General features: G+C 38.3%; 1 protein-coding gene across 2 annotated transcripts in view; it reads left to right on the top strand.

Annotated features, from left to right (window-relative positions):
- TLN2 (talin 2) overlaps positions 1-24711 on the top strand; it is a 170745-nt gene that overhangs the window by 138820 nt on the left and 7214 nt on the right. For both annotated transcript variants that reach the window (XM_035336334.1, XM_035336333.1), the window contains 8 exons: positions 316-432; positions 2855-3040; positions 6552-6659; positions 11100-11205; positions 13334-13458; positions 19466-19591; positions 22778-22840; positions 22956-23138. In XM_035336334.1, coding sequence (XP_035192225.1) covers positions 316-432; positions 2855-3040; positions 6552-6659; positions 11100-11205; positions 13334-13458; positions 19466-19591; positions 22778-22840; positions 22956-23138 — 1014 coding nt within the window. The remainder of the gene's footprint in view (positions 1-315; positions 433-2854; positions 3041-6551; positions 6660-11099; positions 11206-13333; positions 13459-19465; positions 19592-22777; positions 22841-22955; positions 23139-24711) is intronic.

Consider the following 24711-nt stretch of genomic DNA (forward strand, 5'->3'; position numbering starts at 1 on the left):
AGCACACTGGGGGGTATAGAAAAGACAGCGACAGGTTACGCTGCATTAGAACTATTGGGTTTGTAACGGGAACAATAGCTGTAGTCTCACTCTGCAGCAAGTTGTGCTACGCTTCTGCTACTTACAGGGAACATTTATAAGCTGGCAAACAGGAGAGTTGATATTTGTTCCTGTAACAAATACAGTTCATGAAGCTTTTTAGGCCCTATTAGAAATAATATGACTACTTAGATCAATCTGCCTTGATTCATACCATGCTCTGAAAAATGCAAAGAAGGAATCATGCATCTTTCTCTTTACCTCTCTCTTTTTCAGGTGATGGTAACAAATGTCACATCACTTTTGAAGACAGTGAAAGCAGTAGAAGATGAAGCTACTCGAGGGACAAGAGCTCTTGAGGCCACAATTGAGTATATCAAACAGGAACTCACGGTAAAGAATAGAATAGCCATACTTGACAGCTTTTGTAAATAAACTCTTAACATCAAACCAGGCTGCCTGGGGACTCCTCAAGCTATACTTTACTGCCCTGCAAGTAACTGTAATTGCAGTTAGATGCAATTTGGTTCCCTCCATCTGTTATAAATCATCTCTGAAAGTAGAATTACATACCACTTCAGCGTATGTCCTTTCAGATGTTACCAGTCCCCACTGCAGGATTTGAGATGCTACTGTCATGTAAAAATCAGGAAGGAACTGGTTCTTTGTTCTTTAGACACAATGCGTTCACTGCAGATATTATTTTGAGTCAAATGCTCTTTGCTTTTTTTATTGACCCTAGTTTTCAAAATGTCTCTTTACTATCAAAGCTGTATTACAGTTAATCTTGTTTCTTTTTCCTTTAGCGCTTCTAATTCCATATCGTAATAAATAGCCTGGTATCCAATATTTTGTCTAAGTAGGAATTAACAATAGAATAGAATTTTCTCCCAAATTAGGTGTTAGACCATGACAGTTGTTTTTCTTCCTCTTTAAGACATAATCACATAACCTACAACTGCACCTTTCAGTTACTCTTTTACTAGTAGACTGGTCAGTGACATAAATCAATACTTGTGCGTTTGTGAAGAAGCCTGTTTTGTTCCCTTTTTGGTTAAAATCCATTTTTGAAAAATATAGACGTTTTCTTCAAAAAAATACTTCATAGTATTTTAATGAAGTGTTTGCTGTTTCCCACAGTATTCTGGAGAAACTGGCTGCTCGTTGCATGGACAGGTCTCTAGTTTGCTGGGTGGGTGGCTGGGCTCAAAGAGTCCTAGTGAACATTGTTAAATCCAGTTGGCGGCTGGTCTCCAGTGGTGTTCCCCAGGGTTCAGTACTGGGGCCAGTTTTGTTTAGCATTGTTTATCAATAATCCAGATGAGGGAGTTGAGTGCACCCTCAGTAAGTCTGCAGACAACACCAAGTTAGGAGAAACAGTCAATCTGGTTGAAGTTAGGAAGGCTTTGCAGAGAGATCAATGGGACAAGTCCAGTCACGACATAAGCCAGGTGCCACACTTGGGTCATAACAACTCCATGCAGTGGTATAAGCTTGGGTGAGAATGGCTGGAAAGTTGGAGATATTCAAGAAACATGTGGACATGGCACTAAGGGAAATAGTTTAGTGATGGGACTTGGTAAGGAACAGGCCGGTGGTGGTGGTGGTGGTGGTGACAGTTTTTTTCATGGGGAGAAAAGTGGAATTCTAGGAGGATGTGGGAAGAAAAGCAGAGTGCTGGGAAGGCACAGAGAGGAAGCAAGAATGGCACATATGTGCTCAGGAAAATGTTTCAAACTTGACCTGGAACTCCATGGGCTGAAGCTGAGCAACACCAAGGAATGTTGTTTGCATACTTGATTAGACTTAATTTTTAATATCACTTCCATTTCTGGAGAGAAAAAGTAAAAAAAAAAAAAAAAAAAAAAAAAAAAGAAGAAAAAACAACAACAAAAAACCACCACTGATGAACCAGGAGCATGGGATAAACCAGGCTAATGTTTGTCAAGATATTTGGATTCTGTAACCACTAGCATGAGTAAGATTGAAATACTCCCAAAGCATTGCTTGCACTGTGTGTATTAGAGAAAATAGATTAATTGTACACTTGGAATTGCTACTGCAGTAAAAGATTGGCAAGCAAATAGATTAAAGCTTGACAACAGGAAATATGAGCTAAATCTAAGGTTACCCAGCTTTTATCTATCTCTTACAACAGTTAATGTATTTTTCTATCCATAAGTGGTATGTACTGTTAGATAGTTTGAACTGTTTTCAGACAATTCTCCATGGAAAATCTTTAGACTTTTAAGGGACACCAAGTGTAGAGAAAGAGAAAATGCTCTACATTTTTTAAATCCCTTCTCCACCTCCATTTTTTTAAGAGGCATTTGAATATTTTGGTGATGTTCTCAGTCTACCCTGCACTGTGCTGGTTTTGGCAGCAAGGGCTTGGTAGCCCACAGCCTTTGCTAAGGAAGGATCTCCTCATTTGAGTAGAGCAGTGTAGGTAGAGGTCAGGATGAAAAAATACATGTAACTGAAAGAATATTAATTCTTTTGATATTGTAACACTCTAAAAAACTGTCTGTAAAACTGTGATCTAGGTACTTAGATGTCAGAGTTGTCCTTTGAGATGAATGGATTAAGCTTTTCTTGTATCCTTTCTTCAGCTTATTGTTTCTCTGTCTGTAGGTGAGCAGGCTTATCAGAACCAGGCTGATGACCAATGAGAATGATATTGAAGTACTCTGAATATGTTTCTAATTTCCTGCTATTTGAAGGCTGCTTCCAGTTGTTGTCTCTTTTTTTGTGGTTTAAGTTGTTCTGGTTTGACTTGAAGGGTGTCAGGCTTTTCTTCTGCTTCCACTTACAGGTGTTTCAGTCAAATGAGGTTCCAGAAAAGACATCATCACCTGAAGAATCAATCCGGATGACGAAAGGAATCACCATGGCAACAGCCAAAGCTGTTGCAGCTGGGAACTCATGCAGACAGGAGGATGTGATTGCTACAGCAAATCTGAGCCGCAAAGCAGTAGCTGACATGCTAACAGCTTGTAAGGTAAAGATTCACTTCCTTGCCTAAGACTGTTTTTTTTTCCTCTCTCTCCAAATCCCTTGAATATTATAGCTTCTGTTCAGTTTTCTTTTTATTAATGTTTTACTTTTCAGATGAGGAAGTTAATGGTTATGATAATTCTAAGGTAATATAGTAACATCCCTATCAGAATTTTCTGTGCTAAATAAACAAAAAAAAAAAACAATACTAATGCTCGCAGTTTAATTTTTGTGAAAATTAAGTTTTAATTGACCTAATTTTCATGTTTCCAATACCTTACTAAACTGGGAGACAAGCAATCTGCACAAGCAGTAGAATATAAGAATAGCACTATGGTCAGAAATATGATTGCAGTATTTCTAGGAATCCCCTGTTGAAGGTAGTCATTTAGGTCTATTTTAGTAGTCTTTTTCTCCCTAGCCAAACGTGTTGGTTTGATCAGCTTCTTTTTTGCTTTACAAAAATGTGTTTGATATTTGCACTGAAAATATTGATATCCTCTTATCTAGCTCAAGCAAGTTTAGAAAACTTTTAAAAGCAGATGTACAAAACTTGGGGCAGCCATGTATATGTTGTGTAAGTGACTCAAGAATCGTTTGTCTTTTTTTCTGATGGTAAAAAGGATCTATGCATAAATAAAAACGTTGGGACTGTAAAGACCATATGAACTAACTCATTCCTGTTGATCTTTGTCTATAAATTGTATTTATTATGTCTTTACATGCATGGAAGATGACGGGAAAATGGTGTTCTCTGTGACTTGTGAATTTCATTATTTCATTGCATTCCTGCCAAAGTCTGTCCCAGCTTACTTTTAGCTTAATACTGGCCAAATTGGAGAGATAACTTTTGACTAATGATCATTTTAAAAAACAAAGTGGAAAGTCTAATATAACATAAAGCTGGATTTATACAAACTGTTGAATTAAACTTTTTATTTTGACGTAATTTTCTTAGAAGGTTTTTAGTGCCTGACAGTTCTTGAATACTTTGTGTACTTCACATTTTGATTCTACCCTCTCTACTTGCTAATCTCAGAAGCATAACAAAATGAAACAGGTATAATTTGCACAGGAAAACTAAGCAACCATGCTAATTACACAAGAACTATTCCATATAATGTCTTAGGCAGAATCCAGTTAATTGAAACTTCTAGGATAGGGTAGAACAATTTGTAATCGTGCAATGTTATGACAAAAGGCTTCAGCATCAATTCAGGTGCTGAAATGCACTAAACATCCTTTGTCATTTGGAATTGGCTAGTGTAGACACATTTTTGTTTGGATCTCTCTCCAAATGAGCAACAAATTCTCAAGAAGAGTCACCTGTTTCTAAAAATATTATATGCACAGTGCAAAGCTTGGTATGTAGTTTTGAACATTTGCTTTGAAAGTATTTATCTTCTCATGTTCATTTTTGCTCGCAGTTAATTTAATGGTTCTGTAGTTTGTAGCTGATGGCCTACAGGATGAAACTTTCTGCAAATTGAATAATGTACTAAGGAAGGCTAGAAAAGCGTTCACGAATTCTCAGGGAATTAGCTTTGCAAAGCAAGCAATATGCAGAAGGAAAATGTCTGGAAATCAAAACAAACAAACATGTTTGTTTGAGAAGCTTTGTCAGGCTTTGCACATCAGGGAACTTCCGTTATAAGTCCTAACTGATGTAGTGAGATTTATGTTAGAATGTTTCTAGATTACAAAAATGTATTTTTAAAATGAGTTTATCACTTCTTTAGTGTGCTGTGAAGTAAATGGTTTAAGATTTATCAAACCTCAGAAATACTTTGTAAGTATTTGGATATCAATCTTGGTCATGCATGCAAAGCACAGAGGAAGTTTATATTTCTCTCCTACAGATGTTTGTTCTAACTGCATGTATAAAAATACTTAAGTACATGAGGCATTTTAGGGTATTACACAATATATTCATATGGTACACTGGGGAAGCCTTCTGCTCGATTTGAAAAAGGAAAATAAGCAGTACTGCATTTGCAGGATCTCTAGAACTTACTTGAAGTACGCTGAAGGTGGGGAAAAACCTATCCTGTTTTTCAATTCTCATTTCCCTTCAGATTATTTATTGCAAGATGAAGGGTTGGATGGTTTCTGTGCTCTGCTGATGCTGAGTGTACCAGCAGAGGGAGCCCGTAGACCAGCTCCAGGCCCAGCTGACAACAGCACTTGGCTTTGGGTGTGGAGGGTTGCGAGGAGCACCCCAAATAGTAGCGATAATCTTCAGCCCTAATCGAAGGCAGGAGGCTGCGGGGGTGAATGGGGGGCTGTTCAGTGAGAGAAAATACTATTTTTTAACTTATTTAGCAAGTTTTACTTGTCTACAACCAGTACTTATGTTCAATTTAGAAGTTCCCAATGAAACAGACCTTTATTTTAGAAAATACAAAGCTTGAATAGGCTGCAGTTTTCACTTTTTATTATGGATTAAATGACTGAATTATTCAGGCTTATATCAGACATTATACTTAGTGGAAATCATTAAGAAGTCAAAAGCTGCTGCTGCTGCTTGTCTGTATTTAAAGGAATGGTTCTCACGCTGTCGATTGCTGTATGAAATCCCTATGTCAAGCTAAAGCCATTATTAAGTTTTTACTTAGAATGTCTGAAGATAACAAAAAGCAGCCAAGTGTTTTTTGGTGTTGGTTGGTTTGCTTTTTTCTCCCTCTCATGTAGAATAACAACATCCTGGTGCTTCTAGAGCACTTTTCATCTGTTGTTTGCAAAGTTTTCTACAAGGAACAAACCCCTGTCTTTTTTTTGTGGAAAGGAGAAGGAAAAGTGAAAAAAGGAAAAGCACTAGGCTGGTGCTTGAACTCTGGTACAGTGCTTTCTGGGTTCAGCCCAGTGTTTTGGCTTCTAAACCAGATGACCATTTCTGTATTGATTCCTTCAAGACTGACTGTCCAGGCTTACTATAAAATAGGGTTTTAGCACTTCTGTGAACTGAAACATGTATACACTCATTTGTGGGTTGCAAAACTACTCTTACATTTTTTATTTTTGTTGATATTAGTAAACAGGAAGAGCTACAGTGGCATAAACCTTGCACTGTAGAACATTGTGTGCAACCCAAGAGCCAATTCCAGCCTCAAGATGTTTTTCAAGTGATACATTTTCATTAAAAGAAATCAGAAATATTCCTCTATTTTCAGGGTGTTCTTCAGGGGTTTCTGTCTTTGGCTTTAACTGGTAGAAAGTAGTACTGCTGCTGACAATACCTAAGGAAGGATGCTGAGAAATACTGGTGAAGGATAGCCAGAGAGGAAGATGTGCTAATGAAAGGAAATGTATTAATGCTTTTCTGAAAACTGGAACCTTGCTACTTTTGAAGCCCAGTTTGCTCACCTATTTTACAGTAGAAATAGTTGGCTCTCAAGCTCTAATGTCTTCTGTCTATTATGAGAAATCTCTTCCCCTCTTCTTCATCTATCCTCTTTGCATTGACCTCCTCAACTGGGAGCAGCTGGGGGGGTACTAATGTTGTTTTGCCTCCACAGCAAGCATCCTATCACCAAGAGGTGAGTGAAGAAGTTCGAGAGAGAGCCCTGCGCTTTGGAACAGAATGTACGCTGGGATACCTGGAACTCCTGGAACACGTTCTCCTGGTAAGCAGGGGCCTCCGTGCGCGTGCTGGGTCCCTTCCGATGGAAATTACATCTCTGAACTTTTTATAATACTGGCTGTTAGTGACATACTTTATGAACAGTTTTGTTATTCAGGAAAAACAAGCTAGAGCAAACTCAGTACTTCAGCTCAAACTGCAGGATATGAGGAAGACTGGAAGTACCTAAATTGGATTGCATTCTGGAGCAGATGTGGAGGTAGTAAGGTGCTGACGTAAAAATGGTCCCCAGCAAAGAAATTAAAATAAGGCATTTCAGTATTTTTTTTTTTAAACCTACTGTAAGCTCTAGATGTATTAGGCACACTCCTGTTCTCCACACCAAAGAGGTTGTGAAAACTTTAGGAAAAAATATAAAACATGCCTTTTGCAGTTCTGATTCCAGAAAAAGACAAGGTACCTACCAATGTCATCCCCAAACCCTAAGTTAGCACCATATCACAAAGAGCTTTCCAACTCACGACACCCTGAAAGCCCTGAATAAAATTATCCTGCAAAATCCATACTCATGAATCCTGTATTCAGATGTCTTTTCTTGACCACAGATAATTAACAAATAATAGCAGCAGAAGAGCAATATATTATAACAGCAGGAAGCAATAATGTGTGTTAGAACAAGGGTTTCTGAAATATTCAAGTTTCTGGAGATTATTTGAATCGGCAACGACATTCATGGACTCCTAGAGATTTCTTCTAAGTGGCTTTAAGTGGACATATTAAAGTATCTGAAACTGAAATATGCAGCCACCAACTACAGATTAGCAAATCTAAGCCTCATTTACTGGTGAGAATACAGCATGTCTAATCAATTACATCAACTTGTTTGTTTAAGAATACAGGACATAGACATAAAGTCAAATTTGTGTTTATGCTTGCCACTAGCAAAGAAAATAATTGAAGAAAGTTTGAGTTTCTTAATGTAATTCCTAGAGCTACGTAGCAATACAATCATAGAATCAAAATATCTCGAGTTGGAAGGGACCCATAAGAATCATTGAGTCCAACTCCTGGCACCGCACAGGTCTACCCAAAAGTTTAGACCATGTGACTAAGTGCACAGTCCAATTGCTTCTTAAACTCTGACAGGCTTGGTGCAGTGACTACTTCATTGGAAAGCCTGTTCCAGTGTGCAACCACCCTCTCAGTGAAGAACCTCTTCCTGATGTCTAGCCTAAACCTCCCCTGCCTCAGCTTGACACCATTCCTGTGGGTCCTATCACTGGTCATTAAGGAGAATAGGTTGGCGCCTTCCCATCCACTCCATCTCAGGAGGAAGCTGGAGACCGCAATGAGGTCTCCCGTCAGCCTCCTGTTCTCCAGGCTAAACTGGCCAAGTGACCTCAGCTGCTCCTCATACATCTTCCCCTCTAGACCCTTCACCATCTTTGTAGCCCTTGCAAAATTTTCACATTAAATGTCTAAATGTTTTTCTTTGTTTAAAATAAATCTGGGTATTTTTTGTTAGATTTGGTCTCCCATACTCAGTCACAGTACTTGTTTCAAACTGTACACCAGAACAGATTTCAAACTATACACCAGAACCTGTCAATTTTTGCTCATTTTATTCTTCCCTCTTTGCTTACCTTCCACATTCTGTTCTGTTCTATAAGTCAAACAGGCGTTTCTTATCTTAAGCCTCTTTTCTTTTTTTTACCCTAAAGCCCTGAGAATATTCTCCTCCCCCAAATACTTGCTGTCTTAGAAAACTCACTGTGGCCCAGATTCCAACCAAAATTGAAGAGGATAATGACTTCTTTGAAAAAAAATGGGTGGAATGATAAATTCATCTTGACTGTTTGCAGAAGGCTGTATAGAGCTAGTCATGTACGTAATACATCCATAATATGTTCCATAAATACAAAAAGAATCTGGAAAGTACATGAAAAAAGATCTCTTCTGGAGGAGCACGGAACCAAGGAGATTAACAGCTTTTTGATCTCAGGACTCTTTCTCCTGAGTTCTGTTTGGATTTGAGAGAGACAGTCTGCGATCCAAATGATTTGTTTGTTCTGTGTTTACCTGATCTGTTCTCTTGCTATACGCATTCTTGCCATTCACATTCTGCCTCAGGTTTGTTTTCCTCAGATTAAAGGAAATGACAGCAAGATAGTTTCAGAGTCAGAAATTCTTTTGCTTCCTGCTCTACGTTACTCTGGTATTTCAGCACCCCTAGGTCTACAGTTGCTAGAGATGACTCTGTGGGTATCTCAACACTGAGATGCCAAGGAGTAGTATTCAGCCACTGTATTTCATAGAGCCATAGAATAGCTTGGCTTGGAAGGTGGTCTTTAAAAATTGTGCCATGGGCAGAGATGTGCCATGGGCAGGGATGCCGCCCTGTAGGCCAGGTTGCCCAGGCTCCCTGTCCAACCTGACCTTGAACATCCCCCTGTAAGGATGGGGCTTCTCTGGGCAGCCTGTGCCAGGGCTTCACCTCCTTGTGAAGAATTCTAATTACCACATTGTAAGGAGAAAGAAGATTAAGAGTGAAGAATTAGGTTCACATGGGCCCACTTCTCAAGCTTTGTCTGTGTCTCTTTGGATGGCATCCCTTCCTTCTGTTGTATCAGCTGCACTGCTCAGCTTAGTGACGCCTGCAAGCTTGCTGAGGGTGCACTTGATCCCCCTGTCTGTCATTGCTAAAGATGCTAAACAGCACCGGTCCCAAGTTGGACCTCTGATGGATACCACTGAGGCCAAGAACTTGAGCACTTCAGCCTTCTCTGTGTCAGTTGTTACCAGTTCTCCCTTCGCATTTATCAGAGGGGGTACATTCTCCTTGTTCTTTCGTGATCAATGTACCTGTAGAATCCCTTGTTATTCTTTGCATCCCTTTTCAAGTTCGGTTCCATCTGTGTCATGGCTTTCTTGGGCATGCACAAATTAGTCTAAAACAACTTGTAAGCTGTGTTCTTAGGAAGGCTGAGGACTGATCTGCTCTTCTACGCATATGCCAATGCTTGTTCCATCTCAGTATTGATGTGTGCTGAGTTGAGTGAAACTTTGAAACTTTCATTGTTATTCTCATGTCATATCTGTACATGGGTCTGCAGCAGATGAGGGTCTGTTGCGAGTTGTAAATTGCCTTTAAAACAATGTAGTTTATAAACCATTCAGTTTTAATAGTTGCATCCACTTGTTCAATTCCAACACGCACAGCAATCATACAGGTGGCACTAGTGTTGCAGTTGCTGGAGCAGAACATGTTACTCCTTGCTATGGGGCCTGACTGCACTTAAGCATTTTTGGACATATTTGCTTGTGTGAAAAGATTATCTTTGAGGTGCTCAATTTCTGCTGTTCTAAAGAATTATGCAATTAATAAATCCTAGTTATAACCTTACTGTTACAGGAGGCATTCATTTTGATAATTCTGCAGATTGTTTAGCTATTGAGGATTCATGTGCTTCTGTTTACTATGGAAACTAGTTGGCTAAGGATCATCCTGAGGAAGCAGACCAGTGTACACATATGTTGACACAGCGGTTCCAAAGAGATCGAATTCCTCATGTGTCAGAATTTTCATCAGGCAAAATTAAGGAAACAATTACGTTTAGTTTATTCTCTCGGAGTAAGGGCCTAGGCATTTCACTGCAAAATGGGAAACAGGCTTACAAAAACATCAAATGTACAAATGTATTTTCAATGTGTGCCTAGTTTTCTGAGCTGCTTTGGGGGGAGTGGGGGTTGCAAATGTTAAGGAAACACAGAACTGAATGTGACTTTGGAGACTCAACATCTTGTTTTGCTCCTAAATCTCTCCATATATCTGTCATTCTCAGAAGCAGCTGTTAAGTATAAATTAATTTCCAGAACTTAATCTTCTTTCTTCTGACAATATGGTAATTAAAAATGCAAATGTTGTTTCTGTTTAGGGGAAGCCAGACATCTTTAGAAGTCAAATTCACTGTCTATAATGTCCATTTGAAGAAGGACAGTGTAGTACTTGATGCAAATTCATTTCAGAGGTTTCTTTTTTCCCATCAGTTTAAGGGTCTTGGCAGGGTTGGCATTTCCATTGTGTTCACCATTGCTGACTTTTTCCAGGACAGGCACACTTGTTGACTCTTCCCAGGACAGGCAACTAGCACAAGTTTGCACAACTCCCTTTCTAAGAGAGGAAATTAGTGTTCAGCCAAGTTGATAACACTAGCAAATTCTCTTCTCCCACAGTTTAGAAAGATGCCTAAATATAATGACTGTAATAGCTGAGAATGGAGTGCCCAAGCTGTCTATTCCTCCCACATACTCCCACATGCCTGAGGTTTGAAGGATTTTGTCCTCGTTTTAGTATTGCGAACTTCCAGACAACATTGGCAGTTCCTGTAGAAATGGCCAGTCCTGCCTCTTTCCTAGTATGCAACGGCCATTGCAGTATAAGCCTTGCTCCTAGTGATTCATTGACAATTGTACTTTTTTCTAGATCCTTCAAAAACCAACTCCAGAGCTAAAGCATCAGTTGTCAGCTTTCTCCAAGCGGGTTGCTGGTGCTGTTACAGAGCTCATCCAATCAGCAGAAGCAATGAAAGGTGAGTTGGGTAGCCTAGTTACTGGCATGGTGTGCCTTTTAGAGACAATGATCCATGATTTTTGTACTTTAAACAAAAACTAACAAATACCATTTTACTATGTTCTAGGGATCTTGGTACCATCTAATTTAATACCTTTAATTTCTCTCCCAGCACTCACTTGTGTACATTATCATGATCTTAGTCATGACACTTCCATGTAAGTAAGCTTACACTTAGACAGCAGTAACTCTTTGCTTTTTTCTACATGTGTAGCAAGGAACAAATGTTCCTCTCCAGGTAAATAAATTGAATACTCTAGCCTTTTCTGCAGTCTTTAGGATGTTTTGAAATTTCTCTTTTTATTTACTAAGAAACTAAACCAGTATCAGATATTTTGTATTCCCTAAATGCTTTTTAAAAAATCTTGTTGCTATCCTCATCTTCAGAGACATTTACTTAATTACTTCCAGTAATTTTGGGATTTTCATTTATATACGTTAAAATTAAATTACACTTTCTCCTTCTCGAATTCCTTTTTTATTTACTGCCTGTTGGCAATTTTTCTTCACTTCAGAAGTTTCTTCATGCGAAATATTTTTTTAAAAAAAACATTTATAGTTATCTTTTATTGATACATGGTAAAATTCTGTCTCCTAACTGATTTAGATTGTGAATGTTTTCACCTTTGCAAAATGCCTCTTTTCTGGAAGAGGAAATCCTAAATTTTAAAAGTTTGGATTTATTGTGTTTCTGTATGCTGCCTCTAACAAAAGTGCCATTATTTTTTCCCTGTTTATCTGGAAAGGTTAGGGTTTAATAAAGAAATCCTTTGTCTTGTACACCATTTAGGCTGAGAAATTGTTTCTGGTAATGTTTTGGTCTTCTATATATACGTGTGTATGAGATCTACCTCACTAGGATTACAATACCATGAACTTCAGTTTTTTTCCAGCACATCATAAATAGGTGCAAGTCATTTTGTATTCTCCTGTGATTTGGTCATTCATAACAGAAAGTGCCTCATTCTGTAGCTGGTGTGAATCCATAAGCATTCAAGATTCTTTTGTTTGGTGTTTGAATCAGGAATGGGTTATACTACTCTTGATGCAAAGAGCTAGCATCCTTCTACCCCTTCATCCTTAATAATTATTAATGTTTTAGTCGATGTTTTATTAAGTTTACATAAACTTCCTAATCAAGTCTCACTAAGTTTAACAAGGTCCAACGAGATTGTTTTCTTTATTTTTTAATTTTAACTTAGTCTTCCTTTGTCAGTGTACATTGCTTCCCATCCTTTTCTGTTTCCATCTGTGATGCTACTTTCTCCCTTTGCCTTTTATGAACTCAGAAGTTTCCTTTTTCTTTTCCTTCTCTCCCCAGAAGCTGATTTTTCTTTTGTCTGTTTCATTGCTTCCCTCAGTTCAAAACATGGATGGTTTCTAAATCTTGTCACCCAGAGAATAATGTTATGAAATTGAAAATAAGGATGCACTGTGAACTTAATAAGTTGAAGATGATCTCTAGCCAAGTATTCACTTCGTGGACCTACAACATTTCTTTGAGCCAAGAGTAATGCCAAAAACTCAACAACAAAAAACCTGACCTTTGGATATGTTGCAGAAACTGCTACTGGCCTTTTCTAAAATCCATTAGAAACACACTGCTGAAAACCATGCTTTCTTCATTCAGTGCTAGCTTCATCTCTAACGAGTGCCAAAAAAAGAGACTCTGAAAAGCATGCTGTGTACAATTATCTGTTGTCCATAACTTGTCATCTTCAGCAATGTAGATTTCTCACTGTACCTTACAATTTGATCAAGGCTTTAGTAAGAGCCCAGATAACTGAAAGTTGAGTGAGAGCTAGTTTTGTTCCCAGTGTGGACGGTGTTCCTCTTTGAAGCTGCTTTAATTATGCAATTCTTAATTAAGTTACTTTCATAACAGATTTGCCTGCTGAATACTTCTATTATTACTATTATTTTGCTCTCACTGGCATAAATATTTTATCCCATTATGTTACTAAAATGAGTTTTTTTTACAATGCACATGCCATACTTGACACTTGAAGTATGATTGTAAATCACCCTGTTTGAATGGCAGCTCACAGTGGCACTGAAGTTATTGTCTTCGTCTCTGTTAATTTCAGGGACGGAGTGGGTGGATCCAGAAGATCCAACGGTCATTGCAGAGACAGAGCTACTAGGGGCTGCAGCATCAATTGAGGCTGCAGCAAAGAAGTTAGAGCAGCTGAAACCAAGAGCCAAGCCAAAGGTGAGTGTCTATCCCAATTGTTTCTTTGAATAAAGCAGATGATGCAAATAGCCCATATGTTGGCTTAGTGTTTGTTACCATCCATGTTAATGGTATAAACAATCAAACATTTGCATCAGTCTCAGTGCCACTAGATGCTGCACTGGGTGGGACTCAGCCCTGAAGGAAGAGGTTGAAAAGATGCTTTTCAGGGAGCAAGTCAAGCACAAGTCATGAGCAAGCAAAGGAAGAAAAGCCTAATGTTAGAAATGCTTGTAAGTGTCACAGTATCATTACTGTTGATTATGTACCTTTCTGTTTCCAAACATACTTACTTTACTGATGTGAAAAGTCATTCTTACTTGCTGTCCTTTGAAGACCCTTTGTTCTCATCTGAATGAATGTGTGTAGTATAGTGGGAGGAAGCAGCAGGAAAACAGAAAAGATTGAGCAGAATGCAAAAGACCTTCAGGATTTTCTAAGATAAAAACCATAATATTTTATTCTATGATAAAAGAGTAACTACTTTGGTACCAGATCAGATGTGTGGTATGACCCTTTTTCTTCAATTTTCCTGAAGGAAAATAAATTACAGTTCACTGTGAAAGCAGGTAGTGCTGTATGTTGCCAGGTCATTTCAAATGTGTCTGAATATGTTGTATAAAATAAAGCCAACTATTTTCATGAGTGGTACAGAGCGAATGTATGACAGTGTTGTTACTTCTGGCTGTATGCATGACTGGATCACCCAGAATTGCTACCTTTTGCCTAGTGTGGAATAACAGTCAGGTTTTAGAACAAATTACCATGCTGCCTACAATTGTATCTCTTCAAAACAAAGCACTTTAGCTTTGTAGTTGAATTCAGGAAGGACTATGTATCTCTTTCCTTGCTTAAGCTGCTTTGTAGGTACAGAATTGTTTTCTAACTAAAGCTAACAGTAAAGCTAATGAAAAGTCTTTCCAAAAAGCAGGGCCTCAAGAACATACAGTGTTGGATTCTTGTTTTCAGTGCAGAGTGGTATTCTGCCATTCAGGAATATAAGATGAAATAATTCTTGGTAACTTCACAGTTTCAGGACTTTTTTTCCCCCTTTGGTGACAGGAATAAATTACCTCATGGAAAAGAAATGTTCTTTGTACTGCGTTTTTTTTAACAAGTGCATCCATTTTGTTTATAAAGAAAAAATGGTCCCTTATAATGAGATTCTACAGAGCAGAGGACACAGGCTGAGTTGGAGGAGAGGAAGAGTCCTCCATCACCTTTTCTATACAATCATTGCACAATAACATATGTGCGTTGCCTAGTAACTGTGGAGCAGTTTCCTTCCAACATCGAAGCCACTCCAGGGTCATTGTAATTTTCTAGTGAATACAGATCCCACACCTGCTCCTCATTTAACATGTTAATCTGAGTGTCCAGTCTGTGTGTGATTTATTGGTCTGCTTATGTGTCATTTTCTGAAAGTAAAATTCATATTCAACTCTTTGTTTAATTTGGGAATTAAACAGCCCTTACAATGTTTTCTTTTTAGATGTTTAATCACTTTCACAGTACGGATTGTAATGCACATCAACGGTACAGGGAAGATGGCAGAGTGGTTCAAATACCGTTTTTTCTCTTGAAGAGTTAGTTTGGACAAAACCGGTGTTCTCTAGTATCTTCCCAGAGTAGGATTCCCTGCATTTAACAGGCTCTGACTGTCTGATGCTCAAGTCTTTGACAGCATACGTGGTGTTGCAGAGTGAATGCCTTGGCTAGGTAACAGGGTTGATACAGTTGATTTTTCTTATGCTTAGTCAATGAAATGCACCAGTAGTAGTGATTTTCTACAATGGAACAGACTGCTGGTCCAGCTACACCAGTATCTTGCTTCAGTTCATAGTAATCATCATTAAGTGAGCCTACAGATAAATTCTCTGGTAATTTTAGAATAGTTTGCCTGCAAGAAACCACCATCTTAGTCCTTATTAATTAGTGACTGATTCTCTATTTCTGGGTGAGCCTCTTTTAGACTTGAAATTTTCATCTTTGTTTTCCAGTTGGTCTGTTATCTCTAAAGAAAAAAATCAGTTGTTGAAGGTAGGGTTGTTTCTCATTTGTTCCATCTGAAATTTTTTGGTCCTTTTCTACTTTTTAATTCTTCCATTTTGCTTGTTTTCTCTTCCTATTTTTGCAGTCATCCTATCCTCATGATGTCTTAGTCTAAGAACAATAGTATGATGCTTTTTCACTTTCTGCTACTGGAGAATCATTCTTTCTTTAGAAGAACAGTCTCTAGTAAGACACAGCCCTGCTAACTGCTGCCCAGATTTTATTGTATGGCGTGTGCATGTTCTGTTAGCTTTGAAGCCTGGTAGTTTGGCTGCAGGTGAATATATAAATATCCTAAGATGTTTAGACTGCTGCTAGTTCATTGCCCAAGTGATATCCTGTTAATATCTGTCTTCTGAGCTTGTATCTTGCAAGTGCTTTGAGGACTCTCCTAAATAGGCTTTGCTACTCCTCCCCATAACACGAAAACTGGAAACCTGATCAGTATTTTCATTACAGTGTTCAAGGCGGGGAATCATCTGTGAAGCAATGAGATCTTTATTTTTTATTAAACAAGTTTTGTCTGTCATATTTCCTTTAAATACAGTTACTTCTTTTTTTTTTTTTTTTTTTTTTTTTTTCAGAGCTTGGAATTTTTTTGTTTTCCTTCTCTGGGCAGTTGTGTCTTGCAGTGCAGTCACCTGTTAACCCTTGTTCTCTAAATATGCCACTGGCTGTAAAATAACAACCTCCCAAATTTGTTTTTGAACAATAAAATCACTTTAGCTAATAAAAACGACATGTTTCAGTAACATTGGAAAGAACACTTTAAGGAAAATGGTGCTATAGATGAAGTACAGCAACAGAGAGCATTGCTGTACCTGCACTATTCTGTTGGTATGTTCTTCATGCTTCTTTGCAGGCCCGTGCCTTCAAACACAATTGTCTGTAGCAGTCAATAAGAGTTCCCTGCTGTTAGCTTTCAGCAGTTTGTCCTTTTTTCCCCAAGATGAATCAAATCTGGATGTCTTTTTCTGCAGGACTCTGTGTGATATGTTTGATATATTAGGTTGTTATTTAATCCAACTATATATCAAACATATTCCTACAGTGTCCTGCCCTGTCTCCGGGGGTTTTAACATAGTAGAATGCAATATGAAGGAGTACATTCGCTCTCAAGCAGGTTTAGAAGACCTCCTGCAGACTCCTAATCTAATCCAACTTTAAATATATACATGAAATGTTCCTCTATAAGTAGATGTGCTCATGGAGGGACTTGTAAGTTGTGTAGGTCTTCTTATGATAGCAAGCAGCAGCTATGCCAAGAATTGATTTCACTGAAATGGTTGTGTTTTCCATGCTCAGTGCACTAACATTACCCATATTGGTTTTCTCTTTATGAAATAGAAGATGAGAGCTGCTTCAAAAGAAAATGGTTTGTCTTTTGTAATTCTTTCTAATGTTTAGCAATCTCACTGGGGGTTTATTTGTTCTCCTATTAATCATGACTTTATGGTACCCCTCATAATGGAGATTCTATAGAAAACTGGCTAAAAGACAGTACAAAAACAAGGATTTTTTTTATCAATGGCACAATCAACTTCTTCAGGATATTTTATATTACAGAATGTGTAGCTAGCCTAATAATTTTGGCTTTTCTGTTCTGGTGACCTTGTCTTCCAACTGACCTTTCCCATACATAGACAGTAATTAGTAGCTTATTAGTTTAAGGTTATGGAGAAAGTGGTGCTGGTCTTCATGGTGGCAAATTGAGGAAGGAGAAGCTAATCACTTGTCTCAGATTTGCTTTTTAAAATAAATATATAAATAGCCCTCTGAAGTAACTAAAATCTTACAATGTGAAATTTTCTGCCAAATATCACACCATTGTTGCTAACTTTGTTCATGAAGGCTGTGAACAGATCCAAGTTTTGAGAGCACTGTTGATGAGTGAACCTACCATGACACAGTCTTCAATAACGGGAATGAGGACAATAACTACTCTTGTAGGGCTTTCTTCTGTGCTCAGTCTTTTGACTTCAGCATGTCCTTATTGCTAAGGAATGCTTTTAGGTGGGTACAGGCAGGTAAACATACCCACAGTGCTGATTAGGCATTGTGTCTACTCCATTTCAGACATAAGCATCCAGCCCTTAGATGTAATACCTGAGAATGCTGAAGGAAAACTACAGGGAATTACTAGAAAACAAGCTGTTAGAGTAGATGAAAACTCGACAGAATTTCTATAGTTTGAGTGCTGTGTAAGGCCAGTTCAAAAATTATTTCTTCACAAAGGGGATCTACTGTCAATAAATTATTATTTTTCCCCATAAATCAAAGGAGTTGTGAGATGACAGGAAATGTAGGATTTGGAAGTTTGAGAAACTCAGTGTAATTACCGTTTAGATATAAAACTGGTTGCGATGTTACATTGCAAGCATAGTCAAAAATACAGGTACAAAATGAGTTACTCACTTTACGAAGACATATCATATTTCTATTACAAGGACATACACTTCAGTTGATGGCATTAGCCCAACAGCAACACAAGACAAATATTTTTCTTTGCATTAGGTGACTCTTCCTAATGGTTAAGAAAGACTTATAGGTGCCAAACAACTTCATCTGCACATCAGTTTTTATTTTTCAGATCATTAAGTTTTTCTGCTCTCCGTGGACAATGCAGTTTCACCTTCTGGACTTGGTTTTAGTTTTATATGGTGGCAGTTACATGAAATGTTGTAGGATTGAGTTACTTCTTGATGTGCAATTTAATAAGTAATTGTCACTACCTATTTATTATTTAATGATTGACTAATATTACATCAGATAGTAACAGCAGAACAAAACCTGTGTTAAATTTAGATGGATGCACTTAAAAAAACTGAGCATTTGATCTGAAAGGCTTAACTCTAAGTTCACATAGCTTGTGTTCCTAGTTATTTGACACAAGAATGTGATGGTTGCATAAGTTGGACAAAACCTGTATTTCAAAAGCTTCATCTCTCACAAAGTGGTCTGTTGTGGTTTTGTATCCACTAGTCCTACTGGTCATACTGTGTTGGATTCTGGTAGGTTTGTGATTTAATCACAATCAAAAGAAATTGTATTGGTTTATTTTGTGTGTGTATACATATATATATATATAAAACAACCAGTCATAACCATTTATCTGTGTGTTTTGTTAACCATTCAGGAAACTAGTAAGATGCTTAAATGAATAACCATTTTTAGTGCATGTCTAAATGATTAGCAAGTCAAGGAAAGTTTTTTAATTTTTTTTATGGTAGAGATTTGCCTTTTAAATAGCAGGAAACCTCATTAGGAACAGTTGATCTGTGTATTCGCACATGCCTGTTGAAAGATATGTCTGGGTGATTGAATTGTTCCAGACAAACCTTTGGACCTTTGTATCTCCCAGGTGACTAAACGGGACTACTGCACAGTGCTGCTCTCTATGTAATGACAGCTCTTACCAAAAGATGCTAAATCTGTGTTTGCTTAGTTTCTATTACACTTCTTGGTACAGGTGAATGGGATGCTATATGGCTACCATTGTTCCTTTTTTAATGCCTTAAGTATTTAGAAAACCATCCCATCTCATTTAGTGATTCTGGAAGCCAGTATTATAGCACTACGGAGATGAATTTGATATGTAAAGGCAAGAATTTCTTTTCAGTCTTGTAGTTTCTGAATGTAGTTTTGAGTATCCCTGGTGGAGTGTAATGTATTAGAAAGTTTAAGGCAGTTCTTGAAATACCTCATGTGATACTCAATTTCACATGTGATCAGCCACAAGAGTGTTTTAATATCTAAGTTCACTTACGTTGATTTTTAGCTGAAACTCCTTTGCAAAAAAACAACGTTGCACCTCTTTTTTAATGTACTCGTTGGATTCAAAATCTTCTTGTCCCGGCTTACATGTGTCGTTGATCTTCAAAATGCAACTGCTTTCTGGTGAATAATGTGTGGCATTGTTCTTTCTTGGTTATAGCAAGCTGATGAGACTCTGGATTTTGAAGAACAGATCCTGGAAGCAGCTAAATCCATTGCCGCTGCTACCAGTGCCCTTGTGAAGTCAGCTTCAGCAGCACAGAGAGAACTGGTGGCACAGGGAAAGGTGGGTAAACAGGAAAAGTAGCAACAGTGTTGAGGGGAAGCATTGAAACTGAATCTAGTCTCTTAACTGTTCTGTGTTAAAAGAGTACAAAAGAAGCTTGGGAATGGACTAGTGAAAAAGTAAATCTTTTCATTCCTCATCCAGAATACATGGCCCAGGCCTGGATCTGTTTAAAATAGTGCTTCTAATTTAAGTCTAGCAACTGTAATCAAGTAGTTGGCTGCTTCAAAGGTTTCAGTTGCAGAGAGGTTGTGGGTTTTTTTTTCATTTCATGAAGAGATGTGATTCAAGCTAGTAATGTAGAGTCCCTTTGTCACAGCCTGGGGGTCCGAACCCAAATGTCACAGTATACAATACCGTTGTGGACAGGAATAGCAAAGAGCCTCACTAGTTGTGCCCTCAGTGTTTTGTCCAATGGGGACACAGGCCTGCATGCAAATTGGGTACATTTAAGTGGACATGCTTGTAAATACCAATGAAACAGTGCTAATAATGTGCCATTATCCTTTTGGTCTTGTTAGAACTGAACTCTTTGTAATCCATTTCATATTCATTACTCTTTTTTTTCCTGTTAATATAATTTGAAATGTAAAATTTGAATGGGTATGTTGCTTGTGAGAACAATTTGTTTATAGGATCATTGTTGTTGTATAGTTATGGTTTCGAATTTCATCTAAAACTTTAAATCTTTATTCTGAGCAGACTGCATCATGGATCCTGTTACAAAAGAGTTTGTCTACTTAAACTGTGATTCCTGTGGAACTTTTTGCTTTAGTTCCAGCAGGAGTACAACACACTTATTTTGGAACAATAGCAATGCAATTGTTTGAAAAGACCCTCTATAAGCTGTAGGTTTTGAACTTTTCGGTAACACACAAAAGCTATTAATTCTTATTGAAATTGACTGTGGAAACAGTCCCCCCAGTGACAGTTTTGACCTACCTTACTGCTTCATTTAGACTACTGTGCAGTCTGCTTTTATGTGATAAGACCTGTTTTTAGTTTCATTTCATATATACAGCTTGCTTTACTTTGCTCACCACCACCACTATAGAGTTACACATTGTGTACGGGTGTGAGCCCTGCATATCTGTCTGGTACTTACGGATTCTCTGTTCTCTCAAATGTTTCCATTTGAATCTTTCAGACTGAGGCTAATGTCACTTGCATAGTTTCTATCCAAGCTCAGAAAATAGCTAAAAACCAACTTAATGTGCCTATTCAAGGAAAGCCATAGTCTGCTATTCTAATAGAAGCACACCTGTCAAATATAGTGCCATAACAGCAGATTTGTTCAGCCTGCTTTACTGAATTTAGCCGTTTTGCTTTATCTTTCATTATTCTATGGTTACTTGCTGTAAGATCATCAAGTTTTTTCCATTGAATGGCTTTTACTGCTAATTGCTTGCCTGCTTGGATCTCTTCTCTTGAGCCAGCAGACAATGCAGGGATCTTTAAGGAAAGAAATTAATCCCAGCCAAAATGAAAATGTAATGAAAAAAAACCTTCAGAATTGTTTATGCAAGTTTCTCTCATGGTACACAAATAAGGCCTAAGATATTTCTGATACAAAGAAGTGAAAACCCTTTCTCCTTCTCTACTTTCTGTCTTTACTCATTACTAGTCCTTAGATAATTGTCACTTCAGGTTATCCTCAGACACATGCATGCACCTGTACCTCCAGATTAGTCAGAAATATGGGAAGCTGGCTCCTAAAATGATTGACACAATTCTTGCCCATACTGAATGGCTCCAACCTGCCTGCTGGGAGGATTTAGTTGTTGATACTGGAGGAAGTGTTTTGCTTTTGCAAAAAACTTTCTGAGTGAGGCATGTGATGTGGATCCTGGTACGTAGGAAGGAAGGACAAGTTTGATCTGCTCCACATCCATCTCTTCAGTACTGAAGAGTAATGACTACTGGCTTAGATTTCTCACTGACCTTTTAATTGGTTTGGAGGCAGTGGGAAATACTAAGACAACTGCATGAATATATGTGAACCAGGCACATGCTTGTCCCACTTAAATTTCCCATATTACATGGGAAAAGCTGTAAAAGTAACTTAAAGGGCAAACTGGCACAGTATTGCAGTTGAAGAGTTTGTTAAAGAAATTTTACTTGAAATTAATTCTTTTTTATAGCAATTTCTGCAGAACAGATGAAGTCTGGAAGTTGGATCTGATCTATGTTCTTTTACCACACCTGCCTGTATATTCTCTCTATCTTTCATACACACACACTCTGGACACCAATGTCTATACTCCTTTATTTATGGACTACTTCAAATGACTTTTCTGGGAATGCTTAGGCAAGAAAACTTTGAAACCTTACGAATTCAGGAACTCTAGCGTATTCTGTTGTATAACTGAAGTCTCTCATAATGTTACAATAGTGTCACCATATCCTGTTTATTTTGATGCCATGCATAAGGATTCAGTTCTGATCCTTGGGATCCTCATTATACACAAATCCCTGTTTCCATTTCTTTTAAAACATAGCCAGGTTCTGGACCATGTTTACATTTCACATCTTACAGCTATTATCCCCAGAACTCCCAAACTCAAGCAAACTGGGAGTTGGTGACCAACTATAAGCTTTTATTTCCTAGTTTTACATTTGAAATGGGGAAAAAACTGTTTCTTGGTTGTTACTGAAGCTATGGATTCAGCAGCAGCAGTGATTCATGCAGAAAAATGGGATGCTTTCCTCAAATGCTATTACTAGAGGCGAAGGCAGTTAGGGGACATCCCTGGGGAACTTTCTGTTTTGTACCTTTTCACAATGCCAGAATCAGAACAAATTCAGAAATCATGTAAATCCAAATGTGTTGTGGAGACAGAAACAACTTGTTTTAAAGGCCTGGAGTTAATGATCTACTGCTTAGTGTTGCTTAGGCTAAAGTCTCGGCTGCAGGTATTACTGTGGGGATTTCTAAACGTGTTTCAAGGGTGGGGCAATTGAAGCAGCATAGCAAGTTGGACACCACCAGAGCAGGCAGATGTGTGCTGGAAGCACACTTAGTGATAACTAACTTTCAAGTGGATTTTGTGCTCCTATATCTATGTGTTGTGCTCAGTTACAGCTGCAGGTGTTGTCCTTTTTCACTGATCACTGCTTATTTAAATCAAAGACAAAACAGCTGTATTTTCAGTTGCACTGTAAGCCATCTCTGAACTGTTTTTTCAGGTTGGAGCAATCCCTGCAAATGCAGCTGATGATGGACAGTGGTCTCAGGGACTTATTTCCGCTGTGAGTAACTACTTCTCTTTTTTTGTTGGTCCTTTAACATATCAGGCAAACTAGCACTTTCTCTGCAGAAATAATATCCTGTGAGAACACACTGATTTTCTTTACTGACTCCTAGGCCCGAATGGTGGCAGCTGCAACCAGCAATCTCTGTGAAGCAGCTAATGCCTCAGTACAAGGCCACGCTAGTGAGGAGAAGCTCATCTCATCTGCGAAACAAGTTGCAGCTTCTACAGCACAACTTCTTGTGGCTTGCAAAGTAAAGGCTGATCATGACTCTGAAGCCATGAGGAGGCTACAGGTACTTGTTTTCTTCATTACTGAAAACCCACAGCAGTGCTACGTCAACCAGATACTGCTAATGGATGCTTATATGTAAGCTGTCCAATGTAACAACTGGCATATGGATAGGTAGAATCAAGTCTAGCAGAAATACATGACTGAGTAGCTGTCTGAGCAAGAGGAACTGATACTGTCATTTTTTCAACATAGAAAAATGGGTTAAGTATTTAGGAAGAAAAAATAAATGTATGAGGGTATGAAATGTGTTTGTTTCCACAGAAAGCAGTGGCATGTTAAAGTTATCCCTAGGGATGAGATGGTTTTAGTGCTTTAATGTGGATTCATATGGACTGGCTTTGTCATGGGTCTGTGGGGGAGGTATCAGTAACTGGAAGATACTTCCAACTCAACCTTTACTATCATATCCAAATGCCAAAATGGGTTTCAATTAATTTTAAATGCAGAACAAAGAATAGAAACAGGAACAAAATCATGTACTAGAGGCTGTGTTTTCTCAGCTCTGCCAGGAAATTCAGGGTACTCAGTCACTGTAGGCAAATATTATTAAATAGCCATGGAATGTGAAAAGTTGGAAGGGAATGTGAAAAGGAGACAAGTCTAAGCATGGGTTGAAAGTGAACTTTGCCACTTTACTAAGCTTTACATTAGTCCCAAAATGAATGATGAAGGGAAAAGCAGTTTGCGCTTGGAAGCAATGTCCTTTATCATAGCAAAAACAGTGAGTTTTTGCCAAATTTACTATGTTTTTTTCAGCTGGCTTTGCCCCCAGCACAAATGATTTTATATAGCTTTAATCAGTAGTTTAGGTACAGGAGTTTGAGTATATTATTTTTCTCTTTTCTAGCCCTACAAACAGCTGCAAGCTTTGGGAGAAGGCATTTGAACTGCATTTCCCATGAATGCTGGCTTGGAATGCACTGTTAGGGAGTCTTTTCCAAAACTTAAGGAAATAAGTGGAAATGTTTCAATTTGCTTTGGATCAGGTCCAGACTAGGCAAAGCAAATTTCAAATGACTTGTTTTTTGGGTCATTTCAGGTGGAAAAAGAGTTGAGTTGAAAGGGAGGTGATATTTGAGATGTGGAATAGGACAGAGGAGGTGTAAGAGCTGGTCCATGTGGCTTCTCTTCCTGCTGCCTGCGTGCCTCCAGCACGTCAGTGCAGGCTGTCTTGGCCAGTGGCCTCTGTGGGAACAAGTGTTCTCAGCACATAACACCCCGGGGACATTGGGAGCCATGGAACAGAGAATGGTCTTCCTATTCTCTCTTTCTTCCTGTCACAACATTGCAAGTATCTGCCTTTTCTCTGCATTCTGTGATAACATTAATGTTGTGTGTTGATGTTGTTGACAGATCTGCTGTATGAGCAGGACTTAGCATGAGATGTTACACTACTGTATCAGATCAAAAGTTCATTAACCCTATGTAAATTTTTAGAGTCTTGTTGGTCAATAGATTAAGCTTTACCTACGTCTGTCCCAACCTCCTTCTGCTATAACATCATTCCATGCAGCAGGAATATATATATCAGTGACATGCAAATCCACTCCTGTAGCTCAAAGGTGTAAAATTTG

Source organism: Oxyura jamaicensis, chromosome 10, assembly GCF_011077185.1.
Source record: "Oxyura jamaicensis isolate SHBP4307 breed ruddy duck chromosome 10, BPBGC_Ojam_1.0, whole genome shotgun sequence".
Lineage (NCBI taxonomy): Eukaryota > Metazoa > Chordata > Aves > Anseriformes > Anatidae > Oxyura > Oxyura jamaicensis.